Raw genomic sequence first — 27,078 nt, 5'->3', positions numbered from 1 at the left:
AGATATCTCAGAGACAATGCCCAGCCTCGTATAAGAGATAAGACTGCGACGTGTTTTTACATATGTGTCAGAGATCCTAATAGGTTTTGGACCACCGGTGTTTCCTAACATCACTAATTTATGTCCAAATACATTCTGCATATGATGGGTATTGTTAGCCCATAATAAATAATGCAGAAGTGCTCTAGTCTCCTTGCATTCAGTAAATACTTTCCCTGAATAGTTCAATATGGTCTTGCCAGGGCACAGGGTGGGGGTGGGGAAGGAAACCACCCAGGGCCTGCATTTGTCAGCGGACACTTAACCTCCAAGTACCCAGGTTTGAAAAGTGTGCCTACGGAAGAATCCTTCTCATCTGTCGGCTGGAGAGCTCGGAAGCTGCCCCTCCTACAAGGGCTTGTGCGAAGAGGGGAGAGTGACCCTCTCCAGTAAGGAGGGCACACTCCAGGGAGAACAGAGGGGCTGCAGTTGTGTTGGAAAGATCAACCAAGGCAATCAACTGGGGTTATGGTGGAAAAATCAATTACAACAGTGAGTTCACATTTGTACCCCTGGTTTCCTGGAGAAACTTACAGGTTTCTGAGGTAACAAGGGAAATAAACTCCCTTTACTTGCCTGTTCTGGATGGGTAGCCCTTTGGTGCTGATAGAACAGCAAGCCTACGGGAGAGGTGATGGTGTGCAGGACAGCACCCTTCCTCTGGAACTCATTCGCACGTTCAAGAGCCTTTGACATATTAAAAATACTAGGATCCCTTGCACTCAAATGAGGAAGCAAGAAAATAGAAGAATTACATGCTCTGATAATCCATATTTAATATTCAGTAAGCCATCAATGCTTGTAGTCTCAGTAACGCATGCTTCTTGGGGCCAGCAAAGGGTTGGGTGCCAGCACCTGGCCACGGGGACCTGGGGCGGACGGAGAGGCCCAACACACAAGACTTGGGGCTCGGGCTCTAAGCAGTTCCACGGGCCACTCAGGACCAGCTGGTGCCAGAGGCACTGATCGCCCACCTGGGAGGGGCAAGGCGTGGTGGAGGGGGAAGGGCTCTTTTAAAAAATCATCATTTGATTATTTTGTGCTCCCTAAATTTTGGAAACTCTAAATAGCTCACAGTTAGATGCCTTGCCGTTTTCTCTGCTTCTCTGTGACTCGTGCCTTATCACCAAAGGCCACACTGGTCCAGATTATGGTGGAGTCAATATGGTGAACTTGGCCTCCGAGAGCTAAACTCTAACTTCGCCCTTGTTTCTCCGAACATCCCTGGCCTGAGTCAGATGAGAAACTTAATGGCTTTGTCTCAAGGCTGAGAGCTGGCTTTCCCCAGACACGCAGTCTTCACGACCAGATGCCAGTCGCTCAGGCAGTGGACCAACATCCATTTGGGAGGCTGAGAGCAGAGCCAGGGAGGACGTGCAGTGCAAATGGACTTGGAACATTCTTGGTTGTTGGGTTTCCCTCTCCTCCCCTCATTTCCTTCTAAGTGTGGGTGTAGGCAAAGCCCTGGCAAGAAAAACCTCTAACCCATTTGGCAAGAGGAAAAGGAGAGAAAGAAAGGACAAAGGAGGGAGAAAGGAGAGCAGAGAGGTGGCACACACACACACTCCCCTCATCACAAGATCCAGGGGCACGGGGTTCACGTCCTCAAGTTCAGAGATGCCCAAAGTCCCAGGAGGCTCAGCGTTGCCCTTGGATGTCTGTCTGAGCCATGCCTCAGGCTTCACCTCTGACATGGCGCAAAATTCTGACCATACGGGTATTTCCTGGAGTCACTTCTTCCTCTCATTTGGAAAATGTGCAGGATAACTGATAAATCTCTGCACTTTCTCACACCACCACCTCTGCTTTCACTTGGGTGTTGGGAGGTTTATGAGCAAGTGGGTCTTGACAAACATCACAGCAACTCTCCAACGTCCACTTCCGGTCAAATGGAAGGCACACGGCAGCGACCATCCCGAGCTCCCAAGCCTCAAAGACATTCACTAGAGAACACGTTTTACATCCTGTACCTAATTTTACTTTCAATGCAAAGTCACTGAAGGGGACTCAGGAAATGAGGGCTCTTGGATGTCTAACAACTTGCTTATGTGGAGGCGGGGCCTGACGGCGTGGCCCCAGGGGCCAGATCTCCCAGGAAGGTACAGGCCTCAGCAACTGCCCTGGCACCCTTCCAGCTGGCCCCTCCCACAGGTGCTGCCCGTAGGAAACAGGCTGGAGCTTGTACCCGGTGGGGGTGGGGGTGAGATGTACCTCCTGCCCCCATGTCCCTTCAGCAGAGGCTCTGAGAGCAAAAGAAAGAAGTCCCAAAGAATAGGTTTGTAATAGCAGATGGTTCAGGCCAGCTGGTGAAACCACAGAGTTTGAGAACAGCAGGACTTTAGAGATCATTTGGTCCAATCCCCTATTTTAGAGATAAGGAGATTGGAACTTGTAGAGCTGACATCATTTGCCCAACGCTGATTACAGTTATGCTCTGAGGAGCCAGAGACAGAGCTCTGAGGATACAGATACCCTCCCATCTAGCCCAGTGGGGCTTTTGTTTCCCACCTGCCTGTTAGAATAAATCTTTTGGGGCATGCAGCCTTTGAAATCACAATTCCATGCCATGTATTCTGCCTGTGTGGGAGTCTGGAAAAGAGGGATCTTTAGTTCTGCTGCCTAGCGGCATTCCTCCAAGCCATCCACGAAGTCCTGTGTTGCTAAAACAAATATTTAATTATGGATAGCAACATCTGGCTTCAAATGGCTAGGAGATCCTGGGACAGACTCCTCAACTTCCTACTTAAATCATCTCAAGGGTGTATAGTAAAAGATAAAACTTACCACACTGAAAACTAGGACTTCAGTCAATCTGTTTTGGGCATTTCTGGGGAATTTTCACCTACATGTAAGGCCAATGGGGCTAGATTGAAAAATACTATCTGGATTGAAAAAATGACACCCGAGTCCTCCAACGGGTCAGAAATTTAAATTTGGCAGCCATCCATCTGCTCGGCAGGGGCTGCCTTTTGAAAGAGCCAGAGTGCTGTCCACTCCCCTCCACCTACCATCTGAGAACTGTAAGTCTCAGAACACAATTGGGCAAAAAAACTCGGGGGGTGGAAGAGGTACACCAGGGCTGGAACATCACTCCCTGAAAGATGTAGTGTCCAGTGTGCTCTGGGTGCGGGTGGGACAAGAGGAGCCCTTGAGGACAAGAGGAGCAGTGTACTGGGGACTGCCACACATACTCCATGTGGAGAGCTTGTCAGCAACCCAGGTGTGCATGCAGGAGATGAATTCACATCAGCCCCGCAGGGCCAAATGACAAGAAAGCTGGTTACATGGTGGACACTCCATTAGGTGTATCATCTAACGATTTAGGACAGGTCTTAGAGAATGAGTGCGCTAATATCCAGAATGGAGGTCGTGAGCGGAACACACACCCTTTCTATTGCCCACATTAAACCTGAATGAGTCTTTTCTCATTTCAGAATGAAGACACACTGCAAAAGAGATGAAAAAATAGTGGAAAACAGAAAAAGGAACCATTATCTGAAAATCAGAGAAAATGTATGTGCTCATATCTTCCAGAAACTTAAAGAACATTTTAGAGAATCACTTGATATCATAGTATGATGCAAAAAGAGATGGCTTTGATAAAATAGGAACAGAAAATGATTAAGAAGAAAACAGACAGAAATCTGCAAGTAATAGTATGTAATGAAAAAGCAGAAGAAAAAAGACTGGTAAAATAAAAAAATTTGTAAGAAAATGAGAAATACAGTAGTAGTATTGGAGGAAATTGAAAGCAAAGCTGACACCGTGGTTGTAATCCTGGAATTTTATGCAGTTCAGGTGGTCTTTTCTATAGGAAGGCATTCTGAGTTATTTAATGACTCAAAAACTACATCTGTGTACTTTTTAAGAAAATGAACTTAAAGGCCAGGAGTGGTGGCTTACACTTGTAATTCCAGCACTTTGGGAGGCTGAGGCGGGAGGATCACTAGATGCCAGGAGTTTGAGGCTAGCCTGGGCAACATAGTGAGACCCTGTCTCTAAAATTAATTAATTAAAAAATTAGCTGGGCCCAGTGGTGCACACCTGTAGTCCAAGCTACTCGGGAGGCTGAAGGATAGTTAAAGATGATTTCAAGTCCAGGTTAGGTGGCTCACACCTGTTGTAATCCTAGCACTCCAGGAGACCGAGGCAGGTGGATTGCTTGAGCTCAGGAGTTTGAGACCAGTCTGAGCAAAAGTGAGACCCTGTCTCTACTAAAAACAGAAAAATTAGCGGGCGTCATGGTGCACACCTGTAGTCCCAGCTTCTTGGGAGTCTGAGACAGGAGGATCACTTGAGCCCAGCTCAAGTATGAGGTTGAGTGTGAGGTTGCAGTGAGCTATAATGATGCTACTGCATTCTAGCTGGGGTGACAAAGCAAGACTCAGATTCAAAAAAAGAGATGATTTCAGATATGTCAAATACGAAAAGCAAAACAAAACAACATGCTTATAGAAAAAAACTAGAAAGAAATGTTTCAAAATGTTGAACTTTCAAATGACGCATGCAAGCACCACAACTATTCAATACTATGTCGGAAAAGTAGCCAATACAATAAAATAAGAAAAAATAAGTAAGAAGTGAAAATTTAGAAAGGAATGAAATGAACTGATGAAATGCCAAAAGCTTACATAAGCTGAGTGCTCATTATTTGAGAGGCACAATTCTAAGTGTATAAACTCAATTTTTACAACCACCCTATGATGTGGTTTATAATGAATGATACTGAGATACAGAGAATTAAGTAAACAACTTAAGGTTACACAGTAAGCAACAGAGCTGAGATTTAAATTTAGGTCATCTGACTCCAGAGTCCTTGTACCTAACAGCTACCTTACACTGCTTCTCCAGGCAGAAATAGAACTCTCACACTTATAAGTTAATGTGATTTTTTTACCTAGAAAACCCAAGAACCTGAAAGACAAACTACTAGAATTAATAAGAAAGCTAAGGAAGGTGGTCACGATGAACATAGAAAATCAATATTGATTGTGTGTACATAAAAATCCAAGAGAATACACAGATAAACTGTTAGAATATGAGAATTTAGCAAGCTTCTTAGACTCAAATCAGTAGACAAAAATCAATTTCATTTCTATGTAACACACTGAACAGAAAATGAAAAAGCATTTATAATAGAATCAAAACATCAAGTATGTACGTAGAATAAATCTAACAATAGGTATGCAAGACTTTGACAGAGAACACTATAAAACTTTGTTTGAGAAATTAAAGAATACCTAAATAAATGGATTGGAAGACTCAATTTAATAGAGTTGAATTCTTTCCATATTGACCAATAGATAACAGTGCAATCTGTAATAAAAATCTCAGCAGATTTCTCTCCCTCTTTTCTTTCTTTCTTTCCTTTGAGTCTTTAGAATTGACAAGCTGATTCTGAAACTTATCTGGGAATGCAAAAATCAAAGAGTAGTCAAGTTATTCCTGATAAAGAGGAATAAGATGGGAGGACTCACTGTATCAACTATCAAGACCTTTAAGAAGGCTGCAGTGGTGTAGCACTGGGATGAGGATATACACTCCAGACAAGTGGAACAGAACTGAAAACATGTAAATAGATCCATACACATATGGACACTTGATTTAATGACAAGATGGGGTATGCAGAACATGAGGAAAGTATGTTCTTTCCAATAATGGAGCTGGGATAACTGGATAAGCATTGTAGCAGGGCATGACATGAAGTAGGGGTCAAGAATATAATAAAGCAACTATATGTTTTTTAATCCATCAACTATGCAAAAAAAAAAGCAAAGTGGATAATATATTAACTTTTGGCAAGTGTGGGGAATTTAGGAGCTCTCTCCCATGTTGCCTATCAGCAGTCAACTTGGAAGACAGTGTAGTCATGTCTATCACAATTAAAGCACGTGAATCTCCATGTCCTTGCACTTTGCTTCTCAGTGTCTTCCCCAGGAAGCATTTCCACAGGTACACAGGGAGGTGTATGGGAGCATGTTCACTCAACATTGCTCAGCAAAGAAGGCAAATAGCCAAAAAATGGTAAACAGCCTAATGGCCCATCAATACAGGAATGGCTAAATAAATACAAATCCCCATACAACGGATACTATACAACAAATTCAGGTTAGGGGGAACCTCAGTTATATGCATACTACTGAATGAAAGAAGGGAGCTTCAGAACGATGCATGCTGTGTGATGTCACTTACATTAAAACAATGCACAAATCTATGATGTCTATGTTTCTATCTATGTATCTATAGAATTTTTATGAGTACTTAAGTAGATAAATAAATGCATTGGAAACACCTGGATCAGCAGACGCCTTTGTAGCCATAAGAGTGGTTACTGCTGGGAAGTAATGATGGCGATTGAGATTAAAGAAGGTGGGCAAATCATTAATGTTTTGATTTTTAGAAATAGAATGCTTTAATGCATTACTTAAGTAATTAAAATTAATTTTAATAAAAGCAAAATACTAATCTCATTTTGAGTCTTTGAGTGGTAGAACTGAAAAAAAATGTTTTAAAGAGATGGGGTCTTGCTGTGTTGCCCAGGCTGGAGTGCAGTGGTTATTCATAGGTTTGATCCCACTACTAATCAGCACGGGAGTTTTGACCTGCTCCATTTCTGATCCAGCCAGTTCATCCCTCCTTAGGCAAACTGGTGATCCCCGGCTCCTAGGAGACCACCATAGTGATGCCGGACGCTGATGGGCAGATCCTTTTGCTTCAGCCTTCAAAGTAGCTGGGACTACTGGCATATACCGCTGCACCTGACTCTTTCTATTTTTTCTATTTTCCAATATTTTAAATTAAGGAATCACTACAATATAAATGATAATATCTTTTCAACATTGTAGTAAAATACACATAACATAAAATTTACTATCTTAACCATTTTTAAGGGTATAGCTACATAGTGTTAAGTATATTCACATTGCTGTGCAACCTCCAGAGCTTTTTCATCTTGTAAAACTGAAACTCCCACCCATTAAATAACAACTCCCCATTGCCCCCTCTCCCTGGACTCTGGCAACTACCATCGTCCTTTCTGATTCTATGAGTTCGACTACTCTAGACACCTCTAGACATCTTGCTTACCCACTCTTCCATCTATGGACAGTTGGCTTCCACCTTTTGGCTATTGTGTACACCTGTACAGAACACAGGTGTACAAACACCTCTTTGAAACCCTGCTTTCAGTGTTTGTGGAGTATATACCCAGCCGTGGTGTTTCTGGGTCATACGGTAATTTGATTTTTAAATTCTCGAGGAACTGCCACACCATTTTCATAGCAGCTGCACCATTTTACATTCCTAACAACAGTGTACCAGTTTCCAATTTCTCCACATCCTCTCCAACACTTCCTATTTCCTGTTTTTGACAGCAACTTTCCCAATGGGTGTGAGGCCCAATCAACTTTTAATTGGAAGAACTGAATGTCAGAGCTCTGCGAGGCAACCAGGCTCCCGAAGTCTAGAGCTCAGTGCCTGGCCAAACTGAAACATCTGCTGATAGGCAAGAGAATATGCCTTCCTTACTCTCCTGTACACAAGTTCCCAGGTCAGATTTCACTCCATGCTGTCCTTATCCCCCTCCCAGAAGATGTAAAAGGGATGTTCACATACCCCAGTTCCCTCCCCCGTTCCTGACTTCCTCTTCTTTATGATGTCCCTCTCCTCTGCTGCCCTGGACCCCCTCCCCAGGGCCAGTCCTCACTGCTGGCTTCCCTCCTTCCCTGCCTCCAAAGGGCAGGGATGAGAGTGCAGCTGTAACCAGACCCCATCAGAGCTGCCCGGGATGTGCCTGTGGACCAGAACTAATGGCATTAGGCGATCACTCAGGGAATAGAGCTGCAATTACCCCTTGGATGCTTTCTCCAGGATGACCACATGCAGAACTCCAAGAGGGGAGAGAGTAATGAATCACCAAGTGAATTAACTGGAAGCTGCTCTAATTAGTGTTATAATTTTTCACGAAAACACTAATGAATATGAAATAATGTGGCCATGAAACCACTAGGACAATTAATGCTTGAGTGTAATTTGGGGTCAGGAAAGGATACTAGAGACTGTTTAAACAGACTAGCATGTTGAGAATTCAGAGGCCCATGGCTTCGAAATCTTATATTAGCAAGTAAGTTCCGGAAAAGCAACAGCTGGGTGCCCATGGGTTTTCTTTCTTTTCCCTTTTCTTTTGAAGGCTCCTGGATTTGGGAATAAAGATGATGGTGTGAACCAAAATGGGGGCCCTTCAGGGAGCGTGATGATCCAAGTGAATGGATTTGGGGAACATGATGAAGAAGCCCAGCCCGGGCTTGTTGAAACCAGAAAAGATGTTAAAGGGGAAACCATTCTCCTCAGCACTTTTAACTTCATGACCACCTGAATGTCTATGAAAATAACTTTCTGATAAGACCCCTCAAACCTGTGATCGTTATGGAGATGGATGATTTGAGCCTTGTTGGCTCAGCAGCAATTTTTTTTTTTTTAGAGACAGGGTCTCGCTCTGTCACCCAGGCTAGAGTGCAGTGGTGCAATCACAGCTCGCCGTAACCTTGAACTCCTGGGCTCAAGCAATCCTCCCACCTCAGCCTCCTGAGTAGCTGGGACTGCAGGCATGAGCCACCGTGTCTGGCTAATTTTTTTTTTTTGGTACAATCTCTCTATGTTGCCCACGCTGGGTCTCAAACTCCTGGCCTCCAGGGATCCTCAGCTTTTCAAGTTGCTGGGATTACAGGCATAAGCCAGCACGCCTGGTTCCTCAGCTACAATTTTCATATGTAAATGTCCATGAAATGTAAGGCGTTTGCTCAACACATACCACACTTGGAAAATGGACTTATCCCAACCTAAGTCTGTAAGGATTCAGTCAGAACTTGTGTGCACAATCGACTTCTGGGTTCTAAGCACAAGTGTAGCAAAATGACCATAATTGTTAAGACAGTCTTAAAAGGACACTATTGGTAGGGTGTAACTAGTACTGCTGCGTGTTTGACCAGTCTGCAAAGAGTGTGCCCAGCAATGGATGTAGAATCTAGCAATTTTGCTCATCGTAAATCCCACAGTGAAAACGACACACAAATTATGCTGAGGAACAGATGTGTTCATGTGTGATAAGGTGTCAATTGTAGTATGTGACAAGTGCCTTGTGGTATCGCATGTAATCTGCACGTGGATTAGATGATGTCAGTACCCTTGCCCTTCTTCTACTGAGAAGGAAACTGAGGCTGTCTGAGGTTAGTCCCTTTCCTGAGGTCACAGAGGCAGTCAATGGTGGTTTGGACACAAATTGGATCTGTCTGACTCCAAAGCTCATGCTCTGTATGACAATTCCAAGGAATACTCTACATATATAAAAGCCATGGGAAAGTCGGTGACTCAGGCCAAATCTCCTGGTGATATACAGAGAAGTTACAAAGGTAATATTAATCAATTGACAATAATAGCAGCTAAATTAGCAAGTGTCCACGAGATAACCAATTGTTCTAAGCATCTATATGCATTAGCTCATTTAAGGCTCATAATAACCTTATGATGTGCTTCTTTTTTTGGAGGCACAGATATAAACAAGATAAACCTTGAAGACCTTGACGGACCTCGAAGATTCTAATGAATTCTGAAATGTTCAAAGGCTAATTAACAATGCAACAAAAGGCAGTTCTTTGGTACTATTTTTTAAAATACTAAAGCAAGGCTTATGGAATGCCAATTGTCCAATTACAGCTCTGTCACCATGGGCTCCCTTGCCATAGAACTGAATGGAATGTCTCAAGGAGGGCCAGGATAAAAGATGAGGAGGCCCTGCTGTGCTCAGTAGCAAGGTGGGTGGAGTTGAGGATATGGCTTTGCTCCTATGCCTTGTTTCCAAAGATGCAATGGGAATAAATCTGACAATTTACCCTATTTGCTTTCAAACCCAAGTTGGAATTCTACCCCTTTGGCTATGCAAATAAGACTTCTGTATGCACCAAAGGAAGCTGCTGCCCTGAGCTGAACTGTCACCTTGTAAACAGGAGTCCCAGCACTCTAGCTAATCCAGGAAAGAAGTTACAGGTTTTCATCACGACATTCAGCATCTGAATAAATCAGCATGCCAAACCACAGGCACAAAAACACAAGCCCTTTTTGGAATTACAGGGTAAACATGATCCATATCTAGGGACAGCTTGTTATGAAAAACCAGGGACTACATCTGGCTACTAAGTGTGCCATTTCTTCACATCCAGGGCCACTGTAAGCATTGGATATTGATTCATAAGATGCCATTTCATATATATGCAGAACAAATCCAGCTAAACAAAGTTATCTGCCCAATGGAACTCAAAAATATTTCTCAATTTAATTTTAAACAGACCTCGACATGAAGGAAATTTAATTAGTTTAGTAATATAGAACACAATGAAATGTCCATCAAAATTGCTTCCAAAGGTTTAAAATGTTTTCCTTTTCAGACAATGTAGTTAGAGCAGCTGAGATATCTATGTTAGTAAAACGTCTTAAAAAGTGGGGTCTGGAAATCAATATGTTCACCCCTCTGAATTAAGTATGCACAAATGAGAGCAACGGAGATCCATATAAATCAGCTCGAGTAGCCCTCTGTGTACCAGATAATTAGGGGACAGGCAGAAAAGAAGGAAGATGCAACGAACACATGATCGGGGACATATTCACTGATGGAAGGCATCCCTTAACACAAGCGTTAAGAATCAAGACAAAACTGTCAAGTATTTTTTTTTAACACTGTTTATGATTTAAAAAAAAAAAAAAGCATGCTTCCGATATAGAACTTGAGGTTAAGGAAAAAAAAAAACAAACTCCAAACTTAGACATTGTTAAAGTCACAAATGAGCAAATCGTTTTATCTTTTTGGTATCACTTCAACTGGCTTCTATATTCATTGAACATTGAACTTCTATATTCATTGAACCCTCAGCAGGGTTCACATTGTTTAGATTTTGTTGACACAGAGTAACCCAAACCTGAACTGGATGCCTAAGCTTCTGTAGGCAACAGACTTGGTCCTCTAACATTTGGTGATGATTTCAGTGGAAAAAAATTTAAAGGTTTAAAAAGAAACCTTATTCTAAAAGACCTGCAATCTCCTGGTGGGGCTAGAGGAGACCTTCCATTAGGACACTGAAGCTGTGTGACCCCTGGGGACCATTTAGCCTTGCACATTTACTGAGTGCCAACTATGTGTCAGGCACTGTGGGAGGGCTAAAAGGAAGACGCAGAAGAACAAAGCTCAGGGTCTCCACTTGCTATGATCTATTAGAGAAAATCAGACATACTATAAATCGTCACACCACAAAGAGACATGGTTCCTGTCAAGGTGGGCATAGGATTGTTACTCGGGAATGTGAAACACTCTCACATTTATCTTCTATTTGTGGCCAAAATTAGTCCTGCCTTATTAGACATCTCTTGATGTCTGTATATCACTGCGGGAGTGGCTTCCTCCAATCCAATCATTTACATACTATCCATCCCGACCTTTTAATTGACTTTCCAGAATCTGTCTATGGAAGCCTGAATCTAAAGCTTTCAATGGACAACTGGTCTGGGGGTGGCGGGGGCAGCAATACTGACTCTTCCTGGTCCCACCTGCTTCCTTTGGGAGGGTGGCAGGAGAGGAGGCTGAGAGCCTTCGGTGCCAGCCATGTCTAGATTATGGCCAGCCAGAGAAGAGGGTGGTCTCTGAAACCTCCCTGCCTACCCACCCCAAACTGGGAGTCTAAGGCCCTTCAGAGAGGCCTCAGAACTGTTCCCTGTTCAGCTTAACCCTCCCTGTCTCAGCCTCAGTGTCAAAGGAAACTTGGGTTTGGCTATGCAAGGCACACACATGACAGTCACTTAAGTCAGTTGCTTACCATGCATACCTAAGTATCACATAGCACAGCAATGAATTCAGTTAAAGGCATCAAAAAATCAAAGTCTGGAATGTTTTAATTTTAACCCTAAACTTTGTTCATATACGCTTGGTCTTCGTATCTCGTTATTTATGTAATATGAATGCCAAACCATAATGTAAAAAAGATAAAATATCACAAAGCAATATGTAATTTCCACATAAGATGTATAGCAAATAAATTATCTTAGTTGTAGTTTCTCACTAAAGTTAGGATAATAAAATCTGCTCTCACTCATCCCATATGAATATTGTAAAATTCAAATCTTAAAGATCCAGTAAAATCAAACGGGATGAGGGTTAGTTAATGTTTTTCCTCTCTTAACTACTTAGTTTAGTACTGTGTAGGCAGAACTGTATTTACCAAAGGAAGACAAAAAACTTACAAGTATAAAAATGTTAACCTCTGGCCTTTTTCTTTAGAGGTAAGTTTAAGTCAATAACAATATAAGACTTTGTAGTATATCAAGTAATGGCCATTTACATGCAATTTTAGTTTACTAATAATTAAAATGACTTAAAAGAGGAAACCAGTTCCTCTCATTTGCTGGCTGATATGATTGCTGGTTTACTTGCTCTGAGACAGGTAACATTTTTGGCTTTGTATGGATGCAGAACAACTTTTGCTTTTTTTTAAGAGACAGGGTTTTGTTCTGTCACCCAGGTGCTAGAGTGTAGTGGCACAATCATAGCTCAAACTCCTGGTGTCAAGCGATCTTCCTGCCTCAGCCTCCTATACAGCTAGGACTCTAGGACTACAGTCACACACCACCATGCCCGGCTAATTTTTTAATTTTTTTGTAGAGACAGGGTCTTGCTATGTTGCCCAGGCTGGTCTCAAACTCCTGGCCTCAAGCAGTCCTTCAGCCTTGGTCTCCCAAGTGCTGGGAATTACAGATGTGAGCAACTGTGGCCAGCCAACCTTGGCTACTAACCAAGCCTTCATGAGCACTGTTTTCTCCACCTTAAGCTTATGTCCCATTGCAGGTTAATCATGTGGCTAATATGGTTGACTGATGGGCAAAAAGGAAAAGGAAAGGGTCAGAGTTGACTTTCTGATTTCTGGCTTGAGATTCCACATATGTGGTGATGTTATTCTAAGAGGGAATAAAAGAAGAGACTCATATTTGGTGGTGATGGTGAGTGGGGCTGGAAGAAATGAGTTCACTTTGAGACAGGCTGAGTTTGAAGGCATGCAGACAAGGATGTCCAGATGCAGAAGGACATAGGGACCTGGAGCTCAGGAGAGAGATATCAGGGTGGGAGAGAGACCTAGAAGTCCTCCACATAGAGAGATGGTAACCAAATGGATGAGATCTTCCAGAGTACGTTGAGTGAAAAATATGAAACAGCCCAGGCCAGAACACTGGGCTAGATGGACAGAGCCAGAGAAGGCCAGAAAAGAGACTAAGAAGGAGTGGCCATAATGTTAAACAGAAAAGTAAGAGAGTACAGTAATTCAGAAATCAGGGGAAGAAAAAGTTTAGAGGAAAGAATGGTCAGCAATGCATCAAATGCTGTGCAGAGGCCAAGTGAAGATAAAAACTAAGAAGTGTCCATTGGACTTAGCTACAAAGACCTCAATAGTGACATTGTCAGGAGCAGGGTTGGTACACAGGAGTGGCTGCAACCAGACTGAAAAGGGCAGAGGCTAAGGGGGAAGGTGAGAAACAGACACTGAGGTAAAACGACTCTTCCCAGAAATGAAGGGAGGGAAGAGCTAAAGCCAGAACAGGTATTGGGGGATCAGTTTTAAAAGGATAGAAGAGACTAGAACACAAAAATGCTGATGGGAAAAAGCCAGGGATAGGAAGAGGCTATAAGTACAGGAAAGGATGGGACCCTGATAAGGCAAGAGAGGCCAGAGCCCAGGACAAAGTGGAGGATTTGGCCTTCAACAGGAAGACCACCTCTTCCTCTTCTGAAGAATGGAAGAAAGGATGAGAAGGGCTAGACATTGAGAGTGAATAAAGAATTCACTCTTGTCCCTTGAACATGAACAGAAGTGAACACTGCTATGCATTAGGAGGCAACTGCATCCAAGAGGATTTTTGTTTCCGAATCTTTTAAATTTGGGGATCTGTGGCACTGATTCAGAAAAGAGTAAAGTTACCTTACTCCATGCATTTTTCAGCATTTGGAGTCAAAAAAGACTACAGAAAAGGTCATGTTTACATGGTAGTCCTGTTGAAATATTTTTTAAAAACCATGTTGAGTTCACTACAAAGGAAATGCATTCAGTACCAGTCTTTGCAGAGTAAAATGCCTTATTTTAATAAGACATAGTGATGCATAGAAAATTGACTTTAAAAAAAGGCTATGTTTACTGTCAAATCCACATTTTCCTGGAAAAGGTTTTGACAGTGTAACCCAACAACTTCTAAGAAATGCATATCTGTACAATCAAAGATTACATGGGTTTGAGAAACTACCTTAGTCAAAGCTTATGAATAGATTTAAAACCAGGTTTTAGATCTGATTCAGGTATGTTCCTGATTATTTTTACAGCAAAATTTTAGGTATTTAGACATACAGAAAATTTTTTTCAACACAGTTTGAATGGTCTACCAGATTTGTTTTGTTTTGGGCTAGATTTTTCTTCCTTTCACACTAGAGTCGCCGGAATTTAAAAATGAATTGTCACCTTTGTCATCTCATTTACCATACCCTAGACTTTCCTTTAAAGGGGACACACTTGTCTGTTCCTATGCTCCATCTCTGAGAATCACTTTAGCAATAAATTAGGCCTGAACTAAAGTTCCTTGAAATAAAGCAAAAGTTTTACATTTTAATTAGCTTTGAGAAGTCAAGGGCCATTTTACTAGAAACCCAAGGTGATGTGAGTTGTGCCTTATCATTAACCAAGAGGACCCACCTGTCTCTTTTCTCTGGAATAAAAACAGAAATGAAGCAGAGCTACTGGCTGAAAAAGGCCAGAGTCAGGGGTCAGTGCCTAACGTCAGCTCTCACTCTGGCCAGGGCTATGGGGCTCCACTGTGTGACCCGGAGGAAGTAACTCAACATCTCTGGCCATTGTTGTGGGGGAGCAGAAGTGGTGGCAATGTTCTTCTTAAAAATAGCCTCATCACCAGAATCTCAAGAAATCAAACCCAGTTTCTAGATTTATCCGAGGTAGTGATGTCCCATAGTTGGCTCTCCCTGCAACATTACTGCTGATATAATGTGAGAATACTGTCTAATATAATGAAAACCATGTTTTCAAAAATCAGGAGCAAGCAGGTGGGGAAGGAAAAGCATTCATGTGTGCATACCTGTGTGTGGGGCAGCCAGACAATAAACCTTGACGGGAATCTGAAATCTAAAATATCCCGTTGAGAGCGGCAATCATGTCTGCAAAAGGCAGCAACACGGAGAAAATGGTTCAGTTGCCCCGCCCCCAACAGAGGTAATGCTCCTCTTTTTCCGAAGGAAAGTGTGGTTCAGCATCTTTTGTCTTCTCACCCCGACGCCGCCTCCTCTCCCTTTATTTCCGCTGACCTCACACAGAGAACCGAAGCAGCCATGGGGAGCGAGAGGGAAATCTGAGGCCCTGCTCTGTCGCGGGCGCTGAGATCTACAGAGCTGGAGCTACTACTCAGGGTCCTGCCCAGATTTAACCCGGGTAGAGGGTCCATATCCTTTCTCTGAGTTGAGATGGAAACTCGCTCAAACTGAGTCCCCGGCGCGCTGGCTCTCGGGACGCTCCATGGCGCTGTTCGTGGTGCTGAAGCCCACGCTGGGGCGAGGAGGCAGCGACCCACCCACAGGCGCCCTGCTGCCAGGGGCTCCCGGCAGTGATCCAGGGGAGGCGAGTCTGGCAACAACTGCCGGCTCGTAGAGCTACAGCTAGTTTGGCTCCACGTCCAGCTCATTGGCTCACTTCTTTGCAACTGCAAGATGGCTGGTTCACTTTTTCTCCTCCCAGGGGATTTCACAGAGCCCATCTCCAGCTTGCAGATACTACTCCTTTTCCATCCTCTCTCCTTTATGCAATATTTTACCTTTGCAGAACACCTTACGGTTCGCACAGCCCTCACGGGCATCATCAACTCAGCCATGTCTCTTCCACATATTCCTCTTCTCTCCCATAGATACTTTTTTGCTTTCTCTGCCCCTCCTCCCCCAAGCGCTTTCCAACTAAGCGGGAGACTGTTACCGCGACGTGCAGGATGGGCGAATCACCTCACCTATGGCAGCAGAACTGTTGATTTCTCCTTGACAATGAATTAGAAGAGGCAGAGATCAGCGTTCCGAAGGACCAGGAAAAACTCCCTTAAGCAATTTCTAGGAAGGTAATGTTTGCACGGGTGGCGATCTGGAGGGGAATAGGAACACAGACACTAGGAACAAAGTGAAGAAAGGGTGGATTTTGCGGGAGGCGCAAGGCGTTAGAAGACTCCCAGCAGGTGGCACTCTAGTGCAAGTGCTGGCGGAGGAAGCCTTGACTGCGCTCCCCTCATCCACTTCAAACCTCCCTATCGCCAAACAACCCCCCAGCTATGTTTGGAGCTCTGTCTTCCTCTTGATCCAAACACTTATCCAGACTGTATCCCTGCTAAAAGCACCATTCGCACAATTCTATTTACTGTAATGCCAGTAATGAAGGGAATATAAATAGAAACTAGAGGGACAGTGGGAGGATTTTTTCAGTGTGCGTGATTGACAGGTTCAGATGAAAACTGTTTAATCATCAAAACATGATTCAGCAGTTGGGAAATGTAAACAAGTTGTGCAACTGCTTGCTTTGGTCAAAGCCCTGGAGGGGGCCCACAGGGCCCGCGGGGGAGGGCAGTGCCAGCAGGATGTGCACCTCGCCCCTCCTACCAGGGCAGAGCTGGCTGCGCCTGCCTACAGACTGACTGGCGTGACCTTTGGCTTTTGCAGCACACAAGCAGTTGGGCCGGGGTTAATGGCACTTTGCAGGGAGCTCCAATTGAGTAAACAAAAAATGCCTTGCCCTGTTCTAATGGAGCACATTATTCTGAGGCCTAAGCCTTCATCCAGGCTCCTGCAGCTGCTCTGCAGGTCAGTGCTACCAATAAAGCAATTAGCCAATGAGAAAACTCTTCTTCCCCGAGGGGGACTCCAGGGTTTGCAGTTGCTGTGCTTTGCTTTGGGTTTTTAACCAGGCAGTCCAAGTTGATCTGAGCCTCTTACGTCAGACTCCAGGATGAGGCCAGTGAAATTGTGTGTTTGCTGAGTGTGATATTTTAAGGGACTGGTCCCTTGTTCAACACAGCCTAGAGAGCTCACTGCTTCCTGTTCAATTAACCTGAACCATAGCTGAACTCTGCCCTTTGAACTCGCTCAGCAGATAAATACGTTAGCTCACCTAAGGAATCATTAATATTTTTCAATCACATAAAACAAACATGAATGTCTAAAACAACCCAAGAGATAGCCAATTAGGAGTAGCTCATGTACCATGATGAAAAAAATCACAGATGGATGTTATTTAGAGAGCAAAAAAGGGTCAGGGAAGAAATGAAATGATTGTGCGAACATTTCTGGAGACAAAGGGGACTTTCATTTTCATATCTGCAAGCAAGAGGGATACGGAATAGTATTTGGCAATTCCTATTTCATCTACACTGCTCTACAACAGAAGTTGTACCCTGCTCTTAGATAGCTTCTTCCTACTTCCATCAGAACACACAACTCCAAGCACCGCCCCCCCCAACATCTTAAGTGATTTCAGTGTTTATGCTCATCTGGAGTCCAAAATATTGCATTTCTGGGGAAAATCCTATTCCTGATTCACTACAAATGAACCAAAATAATTTTTGTGGCAGTATTAGTGCTTTGAAGCGAACTAGAGTAAATAAGCCAAGCTAGTGGCTTGAATGAAATAATTTTACAGTAGAAAATTATGTTCCTGAGACATTTTTACTCTATGCATACAAACAGATTTTCTTATGTGGGGGGAAAAAAGAGAGATGTCAAAGGCATCTATTTTGTCTTTATCCCTGCATGTCATCTTAGACGAATGAGAAAAACATCCCCAACTGGGTCATTACACATTTCAGTTTGATTTAATTTCACTTCCCACAATTCTGCCTCCTGACCCCTTCTCCTCCCACCCCCTTTTCATTTTTGTTTGGTTTGGAGTGTGGGCTTAATGCCCAGCTATCCTAGATGAGAACACTTAAAGGAATATCACAAGCATGAAGGGTAAATCTATTGAACCAGGGTCTTTAACTATGTGGTTTCCTTAAAGGGAAAGGTTGGATCAATAAGATCAATATGAAAGGTTTCCCTGGCCCTGCATAAAAGGGTAAGGGCTTCTCTTTTCACTGGTTTAACTTTACTCTCTGACAAATGCAAATCAATGGATCTGTGTTTACAACAGATTCCCTAACAGACTCAACTTGGGCAAACCCCAGAGCCTTGCCATGGGGGTAGGGTGGGGGTGGGGACACCAAGCTTGCTCCAAGGGGACACTCCAGGGCAGAGCTTCGTGTTCAAAGCCCCGGAGTAGAGCGGAGAGCAAGCTGGTGATGACTACCAATCACCCTTAAATAAGGACCTTGCCACCCACCCAGATCCTACTGGCACTCAGGGAGCTGCTATTGCCTGTGGCCTCTCCAAATAGGGTTGAAAAATGGAACGCCAGTTTCCTTCAAGGATGTCAATGCACACACAAATATAAAACTCACATTCTAGGATCTGGTGAGTCAATCAACCTAATTTCCTATCAACATAGATCTCGGAGGCTGACTACGCAGCGGGAGCTGTGGTGAAATATCTACAATTGGAGCAGCCTGAGCATACGAGCTCTAGGAATGTTCTTTCTGCCCTTTTTTAAGTGGTAACTGGCTCTTCCTAGTAAAGACAAGGTAAACCACTAACACTGTGGGTTCTTTTCTCCTTAATTTTACCTTTCCCTTTAAAAATGTGATGCTTTCCAGAGATTACATGACTTCAAGTCAATACCAGTTACTGAGAAATTATTTTTCTTCCTGCAAGAGAAAGTATATGTATATTTGATTACACAAGCCAAAGTCCAATGCTGATTAAATTACGTTGGAGGTGTGCTTCCAACCCAAACAAAGTCTGCTTTCTATGGAAGAGTAATGGATCCTCAAATGGCGAGAGAGGCGCCAAGGTGGAATGCAGAGCCTCCCTTCTCTCTGGGACAATTTGTGTGGGACAGTTTTTCATAATAAATGTCCACAGTTTCTAGGAGTCCTGCTCCCCAAGTGAGACCATCTCTATCTGCACAGCCCACAGCCTGCCTCCATGGCTTGCCCATTTGTACCATGTCAGGCAGCAGATGGGCTGGGTTATCTAATCAATTTCCCTAACTCCTTCCTACCAACCCCTACAAAAACCCCTGCACGTTTTTCAATCATCACCTTGCCTGAGAACTTGGAAATCAAAAAGCCTTTCCTCCAAAGGCATTGAGGTTGCTTAGGGGGAAAAATTGGGCAATGAGGGGTAGCAACGGGCCCCCCAGGACTAGACAGCCTGGTCAGGCTCTGCACCTAACAGCATAGATGACCCTATGGAGCACCCTCCTAATGGATTCTCCCCACCAAGAAGAGTTATCTCCCTGGAGGAAGCAACTTTCCCCAGGTCAGAAAAAATAAGGGTCCCTAAAAGAGTCAGGGGTAAGCACAGTCCAGAGAGTCCACAGATGAAGTTCAAGGCCCAGGCTGCCTCCATCTTCACCGTCTTCCCCAGGGCCCTTTATCGAGGCAATTATTTCTATTTATTCCCTCCTCATTTCCCTTCCTTTGGCAAGAACCCAGAAACTAAATCTCTCTGCTTCTCCTTTGAGGTTTGCGGTCCTCCAGGGAATCCCCCTACATGATACCACTTTTCATGAAGACAGTTTCTGCCCACTTCAGCCACCAGTCCTGGTGCGGTGGGGCCCAGGACTTTCTCCCGGAGAACTCTTCAACCCCGTTCCTCTGGTCTTGCTTTAGAAGCAAGTTTCTAAAGGCCAGAAAACCTGAGGAGATCCTCCCACATCATGAGGTGACCCTAAAATGAGGTCTTGGTTTGAAGACAGCAGGAAGAGGTTGGCTCTCCTTCCCTCAGGTTTCAGGTCTGGAGCTTGGGAAGGTAAAACTCGGCCCAGGGTGCTGTTGCCTCAGGGCAGACCTGGCTCAAGAGAAGAGAGGAGCAGTTGCTGGTACCTTGTAGGAGAACAGAGATCAGGGGTAATCAGTTTATCCTCTGCCCTGTCCCCATTGACCACTGTTCGCCAGGAATTCTGTCCTGTCTTGGGATTCTAAGATGGGGATGTGGGAGAGTCTAAGACCCCACCCTTCAAAGGCCACTCACCCCCCACCAGCCTAAGAGTCCTTCATATGGGAGCGATGGGGAGGGGGCCTGTTGTCCTCCAGGCCAAAAGGAAACCATCCACCCTCCTTAAGTTTCTGTATATGATCACCTGACCTACCCTCATGATAGTTTTTAGGAGGTGAGTAGGGCACTTTCTGACTAGGAACGAAGAGGGTGTATCAAAGCTCCTTTCTTTAAGGAAGACAACTGGTGGGAAGATGAGAATGAAATGCCTACTCATCCTCTGCCTCATGTGAAAGCAGAACAACACAAGGTTCGTTTTTCTCTCTCCCCTTTCCTTTCTCTTTTTTCTTATTGTTCTTGGTGAAGGAGGAAAACACTTTTCCCTCTCTAGATTGAGACCTTCTCTTGAAGGGAAAGTTTACCTTTCTCTAACTGGAGGATTTACAATTTCAAAAAAAAAAACAAAACCAAAAACCTAGAACAATTTAGTTCTCATCCCACCCCACTTTGGTCCCTGCTCTTTCATTCTTTCCTTAAAATTCACCTTACTGTTCCTTCTGGAAGAACAAGCCACCATTTGGCCATGGGAGCTATGGGCAGGGTGTTGCAGTGTCCCACACAGGCTGGAAGGAAGAACTTAAAAGTTCTTTCGTTTCCAATCAATGCAGGTATCTCGGAGAAAACCACACTACCCAGGATGGGCCTGTGACCAGGCCTCAGGGCGCAGGTGGTTCTCTCCTGCTGGCGGCAAGGGGTGGCGAGGAGGTTTTTCAGTTTGCCTTTCCTACCTTCCTGTCCCAGCAAAGATATGAAAAAGATTCTTCTCTGGTTGACCCAGCTAGCTCACAGCAGAGCCTACTATTCTCAGGGTTGAAACCCAGATTATTGTTACTGAGTCCCCGTTTAGTTGTTCAACTAATGCACTTGTGTAAAAAGTCTGCGAGTGGGACTTTTAGTACCAGAATGTATAGGATCGGAGCGGATCTGCGAATCATTGAGCTCTGCGGTTAGCAGGCCGCTTTGGCCGCGTCATTTCCAAACTCGCGCTTGGTCGTTCGTGCATATCAACACCGAATTTCGAAATCATCGGGGCTTTCCTGGACGGTTTCGATAGCAAAAAGAAGTTGCCTCCGGCCCTGTTGAACCAGGTACGGGCCACACAGGCCCAGGACAGGAGAGCTGGGAGGACTGGCGCTCTTTGGCGTAGCGCCTTCCCGGCCCGTGGCACGCGGACAGTCCTCTGGGAGCTCAGGGAGCGGCGTGTTCGCACCGGGGCTGCGGAAAAGGACAGGGAGCCCTGCGAGAGCAGGAGAAAACCTCGGGGAAGTAGGGGCGGTTTGGGACCACGTGGGGGAGGAGCTGCCGTCAGACCCGAGATCTCGTCCCTAGCTGGGGAAGCGGCGCGGCGGGAGCTCCGGGAGCCGGGGAGCCTGGGCGCTGGCGAGCGCTCTGCTGGGAAGAGCGCGCCGACGGGCTTACTGGAAACGCGCCGGATCAGGTTCCAGATCAATGAAATCTGGGTCCACACGTTTACGTTATTGTTGCCAGCATTAATGCTCTTTTAATCTTCTAAACATTATCAGCATCGATCTCCTTCCATATACACATTTGTTTGAGAAAGTGACATAACCACACGGTGGAAAGCCTGGAATAAAAATAAATGCCCGGCCTCTCGCATCCAGGGCGCCTGGCGGCCTGGAATGCTTACAGCGCCGGAGTTCACTCCCCTCCTCGCGTCCTGCCTCCTCCGCCTGCCCCCGCCCACCCTAATGCGTGTTAGGAAGGTGTTCTCCCGGCACCCGGGACTTGACCAAGCAAGGACTGTAGCGAGCTTTTCAATTATTAATCCAACCAGCCAGCAGGCGAACATATCGGCTGTTCCGCACTGGCGTGGGCTGCTTTCGGCCTCTCGGGCTCAGATCCCTAATTAAGCCGCCAGGAGAGGAGAGCTGAGCCGGGGGCGCAGCAACGTGAGAGGGGGTGGGGGTGGGGAAGATGCTGCGAAGGAGGTCCCCTTCCTGCTCCTCGGCTTGGAGATGCCTGGCGGCCGCGTTACCCAAACACGTCTCGGCGCAGCAAGAGACACGCACGCACGTGGTGCCCCTAAGCAGGAGCCGAGGCGCGCCGTCCGGGCCGTGTCCCGCCGCTGCGGACGTCAGATGGCCCAGGAGACATCCTGGCGGGTTGGCTAAGGGCCCTCGGCCGCCAGAACAGAGTTGGCTTCAGACTGGCGGCTGGGGAGCTGCAGGGAGAGGGCGGTGCGTCGGCCCGCGGCGTGGACTAGAGGAGGCTCCCGGCAGGCCGCCGGGGGAGCCGGGCCCACGGGGAATGTAGTCGGGGCGGGGGGTGGGGTGGAGGAGGGTGCTCCCCTCTGTCTTCCCAGCTTCGGAAGAGATCACCACGCCCGCCGCTGGGGCCTCGCTTTTCTTCTGCGGGACGCCCGTTCAGATGCTTGCCTGGATTCTCTCAGTCCCTCCTTATTCCTGTTAGTGCTCGGTTCAGAGGCACCTTGGGCTCAAAGCCGGAGAGTGTGTGTGCTCGAACCCGTGGGAATTGGTCCTCGCTGCCTCTTGCTAGGTTAATAAATACCGCCCTTGTGAGGGCTGGCCTTGGGAACCGCCGATGAGGCCCAACAGGGCGGGTGCAACCACTTGGTGCCCTAGCCGCCCTTTCCGAACGAAACCATGCATTTGGAGTCCATTTTTCTGAAATCTAAGGTTGGGGCAATCTGAGTTTCCGTGACGTTTTCTCCCTTCCCTTTTAAGTGCCACCCTTGGCTGCGACTAAGCGGAAGTGACAGGGAGAAGAGGCCCGACCTGCCTCTGTAGTGACGGGACGTACTTCGCCTAAGGGTGAGGTTTGCGGGCACTGGCCACATCAGAAAACTTAATTCTGAGGCCCCCAAATCCCTGTGTGCTTGGTTGGCCCTCTGGCAGGACCCGGGGCGGGGGCGGGGAACTGAGAAAAAGAAAGGGAAGCTAAAAGGAGACAGAAAGAGAAAAGAGGCCGAATCTGGCGGGATGGGGGGCGGCGTCCTCGAAGCTCCAGCCTGGGAGTTTGGCCGAGCCGCCCAGCGGAACCGTGGGCTAGTTAAGCCCCTGGGGCCCAACGGCGAGGGCCCTCAGCGGCGTCCCGGCGGGGATTCGGATCGATACTCCGGGCGGAGCAGACCTCTGCTTTTCACTTCCATTTGCTCCTGTCCCCTAGCGCTCCTGAGCACATAATACCTACTTACCGGGCCCAGCTTCTGCGTCAGTGTCTGAAGAGACTGATCTACTGACCCCAAACTGAAAAGCCTCCTATGTAATAATAACCACTCAACACACTTGTAGTTGCTGATAAAATGGCCAGATAAAAAGGCTAAAGCTCTTGTCCCTTTTCAACCCAAGGTAATAAAACAGACACATTTGAATGCTTGAGCAAAGCGGGGTCCTCAGCAGGCATTCCCATTCGCTCAAGGAGGCGTTCAGTCTCGCACGGCTTCAGCGCTGCTCCCCTGAAAAGCCAGCGGCTTGGGCCATGCTCTCCAGGGACAGCTCCTGGTGAGTCGCGCCCTGGGCATGAGTGGGGCTGAGGAACCCCCAGGATGATGCCACACTCTTCCCCATCCCAGCAATGCTTGGGGTCATTGTAAAAGCCGGAATGTGCTAACAGGTGAAGCATTTCTTTCCACATCACTTTCGGACCTATATAGGCAGAAAGAGCGTGTTTTTTTTTTTTTAAAGCTGTGTTCTTTGCGCGACAGGCATGAGGGGGCGGCAGCGCTCTGATGTGGGCCAGAGTAGAAGAGCTGTCATCCTGCCTTTAACTGTATTCCCCAAGACCAGCTGCCAAGTTCCTTCTGGGCCCCTGTGCCCAGGAAGCCAGCTGGTGCTGGAGCCCTCAGGAGAGGGCCTGGGGCATTTGGGGGATCTAAGACAAAGGGGTACTACAATGTTAAGAATTGTCAGTAAGCCTTCAGTTTATTCCTTACCGCTACTCTCTGCTCACCGCTTTATCTTTCCCAGGAAACAAGAGCAAATAGGAGAAAATTGTCGGAGAGAATTAAGAGTAAACTAAAGGAGAAAGAAAGATTGCATAGATTTTTAAATCCACTCAAAAGTATTCGGAGTCCACCGATTTGGGGGAAGCTCTTTAAGAGAAAGTTGGTTTTCTTTACCATCTTACATCAACACTGCGGGGCAATTACTGACTGGAGGTCGGAATTTTCTAACTGCGGGCTAAAGAAGATACTGTCAGAGCGGAAATTTTCCCTCCCCGAGTCAAAGGTGAACACGCTGCCTGTCACATCCCCACGTTCTGCGGGGCAACTGCCGAGTGCGCCTCACAAGCTGGGCTCAGCGGTGCGAGCAAAGCCCTGGGGAGCGGGAGTGGGAGCCTGAGCTTGCGCGCAGCTCTGGAAGCGCGCTGTGCGCGGCCGGCTCAAATCCGCGCGCATCCCAATATCCACGCTATGCAAATCAACGCCACCACGAATTGTTCCCCCAGATCTTCCCACAATCCCGAGAGATTCCTCCCGCCCCCAGTCCAAGAGAAGCCGCCCATTCCGGCTTGCAGTGGCGTATTGTGTGTCCTCCCCAGTGGGGGGCCTGGACATTTTGCCCCTCCGGGTCCGTGGCTCGTTCCTGGGGGCAGCGCAGTCGCCACGCACGGGGCGCGGCGTCTGTGCGCACAAAAGCGCGCAACTGCGTGCCAGTAGCAGCCACTACTGTGTGTTTCCTTCCAGCTACAGCACCCGCCGCCCACACAGGAGGTTTCTGTATTCCTAGAACAATAGAGGGCTGTACCTCGCGGCTCGGCCGCTAGAGGAGGCACAAAGAGCCGAGCCGGCTCCAGAACAATGTAACCGGCGCCTCTATCCGTCCCCTCCCGCCGGCCGCCAGCCCTCCCCGCCGCCGCGCTAAGCGCACAATCAGCGCCCGCTTAATGCAAAGGCGGAGCCTGCAGCCCGCGGCCCGCCGAGATGCATTAACTAACCTGCATCTTTAATTTCTCAGCACCTCTTCCCGCGAGCGGCTAGCATCTCCCAGAGCCCGGGCAAATCTCGGCAAATCCCAGCAAACGCTAGGAGCTGGGCGAGGGCAGCCGGCGAGTGAGGCAGGGCGCTTTCCTCAGTTTCTCCCACGTCCTCCCAGACTGGTGAATGTAACAGTCCAACCTTCGTCCTTGCACTCTCCCCTTGCTGTAGGCAGTGACACTGGACCTGGCCCGAGCCCGCTCTTTCAGTTAAGCCCGGTCAGAAAGTCTCTGCGCCAATGCCAAGGCCAGAGATGGGCTCCGGGAGCGCTGATGTATCTTGGCCTTCCGTTCCCCGCGCGGGCAAGGCTGTGCCTCCTGCCAACGACCAAAGAAGTTTCCCTGATATAGTGGGTAGCAGAGCGAAGAGCTCTTTTTCCCTTCTGAAGAGCAAAGCCCCTCAACTGCCTCCTCACAAGGAGACTAGGCAGCCTGAAAAACTGTCTGAAAAAAACAGAGTTGAAGTGCACAAGGTTTTGCATAAAGGCAGTTCCCAGTTTCTGTAAGTTTTGGAAAGCGAGTGCTCTTAGCCGACACCGCGCACCCCCATCCCACCTCCTCGTGTTCGGTAAGGTCGGAAAGAGAGCCAAGGTCAGCACACTGAGAAGGGGGGGGTCCATAAATGAAAGCTCAGGGACAAGGAGGGAGGAAGGAAGAGAAGAGAAAAAGAAAAGGGAGAAGAGGGAGAAAAGAAAGAAGAAGAAGAGAAGAAAAATAAGAAATTAAAAACGAGAAGAAAGAAGTTTGTAGGGGACAGGAGGAGAGAATCAAGAGAAGTGACTGGGCACGCAGACCTGGGCCACGAGCACCCGGAGATCTCCCCGGCAGCCTGGCCCCTGGCTAGCCCCTGGCCTTACCTGCCAGGCGTAAGGCGGACATGCGCTGGAACTCCGGCTCCTGCAGCCACTTCCACATCCTGCGGAAGGTCTCCCTGCCAGATTTGAGTTTACTCCACGGTTTTGGATTCCGGAGCAGGTCGGAGAGAGTCCCCTGAGACCGGCACAGCACCCTCTGCGCGAAGATCGCCTGTGGGATGCTGTAGCGTTTCAGCTCGGCGGTAATGCGCTGGGCTACCTCTTTGGTGTTGATCTCCTCCAGCTGGCCCGACGTGGCCACCTGCGAGCCCGATGAGGACGAGGGTGGTCGCTCACGACTGGGCGCCAGCACTGGCCCGTGGGACTGAGTGTGGCCTGGGTGGTGCAGGCCGTTGAGGTGCGACATCATGGCCGCGGGCGGGGTGCCCAGGCCTCGGGACAGGTGTTGCTCACCGCGGGTCAGCATGGCAGTGTGGTGCGCCTCGAAGTTGGGGCTGAGCATTTTGTCATGGCCCGGCGGACCGTAGTTGGGCAGACTCTGCTGCGCGTTGTGGAGGCCGCCTAGCCCGTTGCCGAGCGGCGTGGCGGCCAGCGGGGACAGGCTCTGGCTCATGCCGGGCATCTCCTTGTAGGGACTGTAGAGGTTGTTCATGGCCGGGAGCCCGCGCTCGTCACGCATGAGGGTGAAGCTGCCGCTGACGTTGCCCGACAGGCGCTGGTGGTGGTGGTGGTGGTGGTGGTGCGGATGGTGGTGCGGGTGCGGATGGTGGAACTTGTCGGACACGGTAGAGATGGGTGGCAGCGGCTGGAGCGGCGTCAGCGTGGTGTAGGTGTTGCTCATGCCCATGCCGGGCGGGGACGAGTCGCAGGACATACTCATGGCGTGGTGCAGCGGAATGGAGAGCTCGGGTCGGTAGTCGCCGCCGTCCAGGATCGAGGCCATGCTGGTGACCATGGCCGAGCGCGACGCCGCCGCCGCCGCCGCTGCCGCCGTGCCCAGCTCCTGGTGCGCGGTTGGCGGCGGCGGCGGGCCCCGCAGAGAGCCGGCGGCGCCGCGGC

General features: G+C 47.4%; 1 protein-coding gene across 1 annotated transcript in view; it reads right to left on the bottom strand.

Moving 5' to 3' along the window:
• The window catches only part of ONECUT2 (one cut homeobox 2), a gene marked incomplete at its 5' end in the record, with an annotated part of 39,368 nt that extends 12,292 nt beyond the window's left edge, over nucleotides 1–27,076 (bottom strand). Inside the window, one exon of the mRNA XM_012651729.1 lies at nucleotides 26,062–27,076. Within this exon, the coding sequence (XP_012507183.1) occupies nucleotides 26,062–27,076 (1,015 nt within the window). The remainder of the gene's footprint in view (nucleotides 1–26,061) is intronic.
• Nucleotides 27,077–27,078: the final 2 nt, after the last annotated feature.

Source organism: Propithecus coquereli, unplaced genomic scaffold (assembly GCF_000956105.1).
Source record: "Propithecus coquereli isolate 6110/MARCELLA unplaced genomic scaffold, Pcoq_1.0 Scaffold37, whole genome shotgun sequence".
Classification (NCBI taxonomy): Eukaryota; Metazoa; Chordata; class Mammalia; order Primates; family Indriidae; genus Propithecus; species Propithecus coquereli.
The sequence above is the reverse complement of the archived record's forward strand: the minus strand, read 5'-3'. Positions and strand labels throughout refer to the sequence as shown.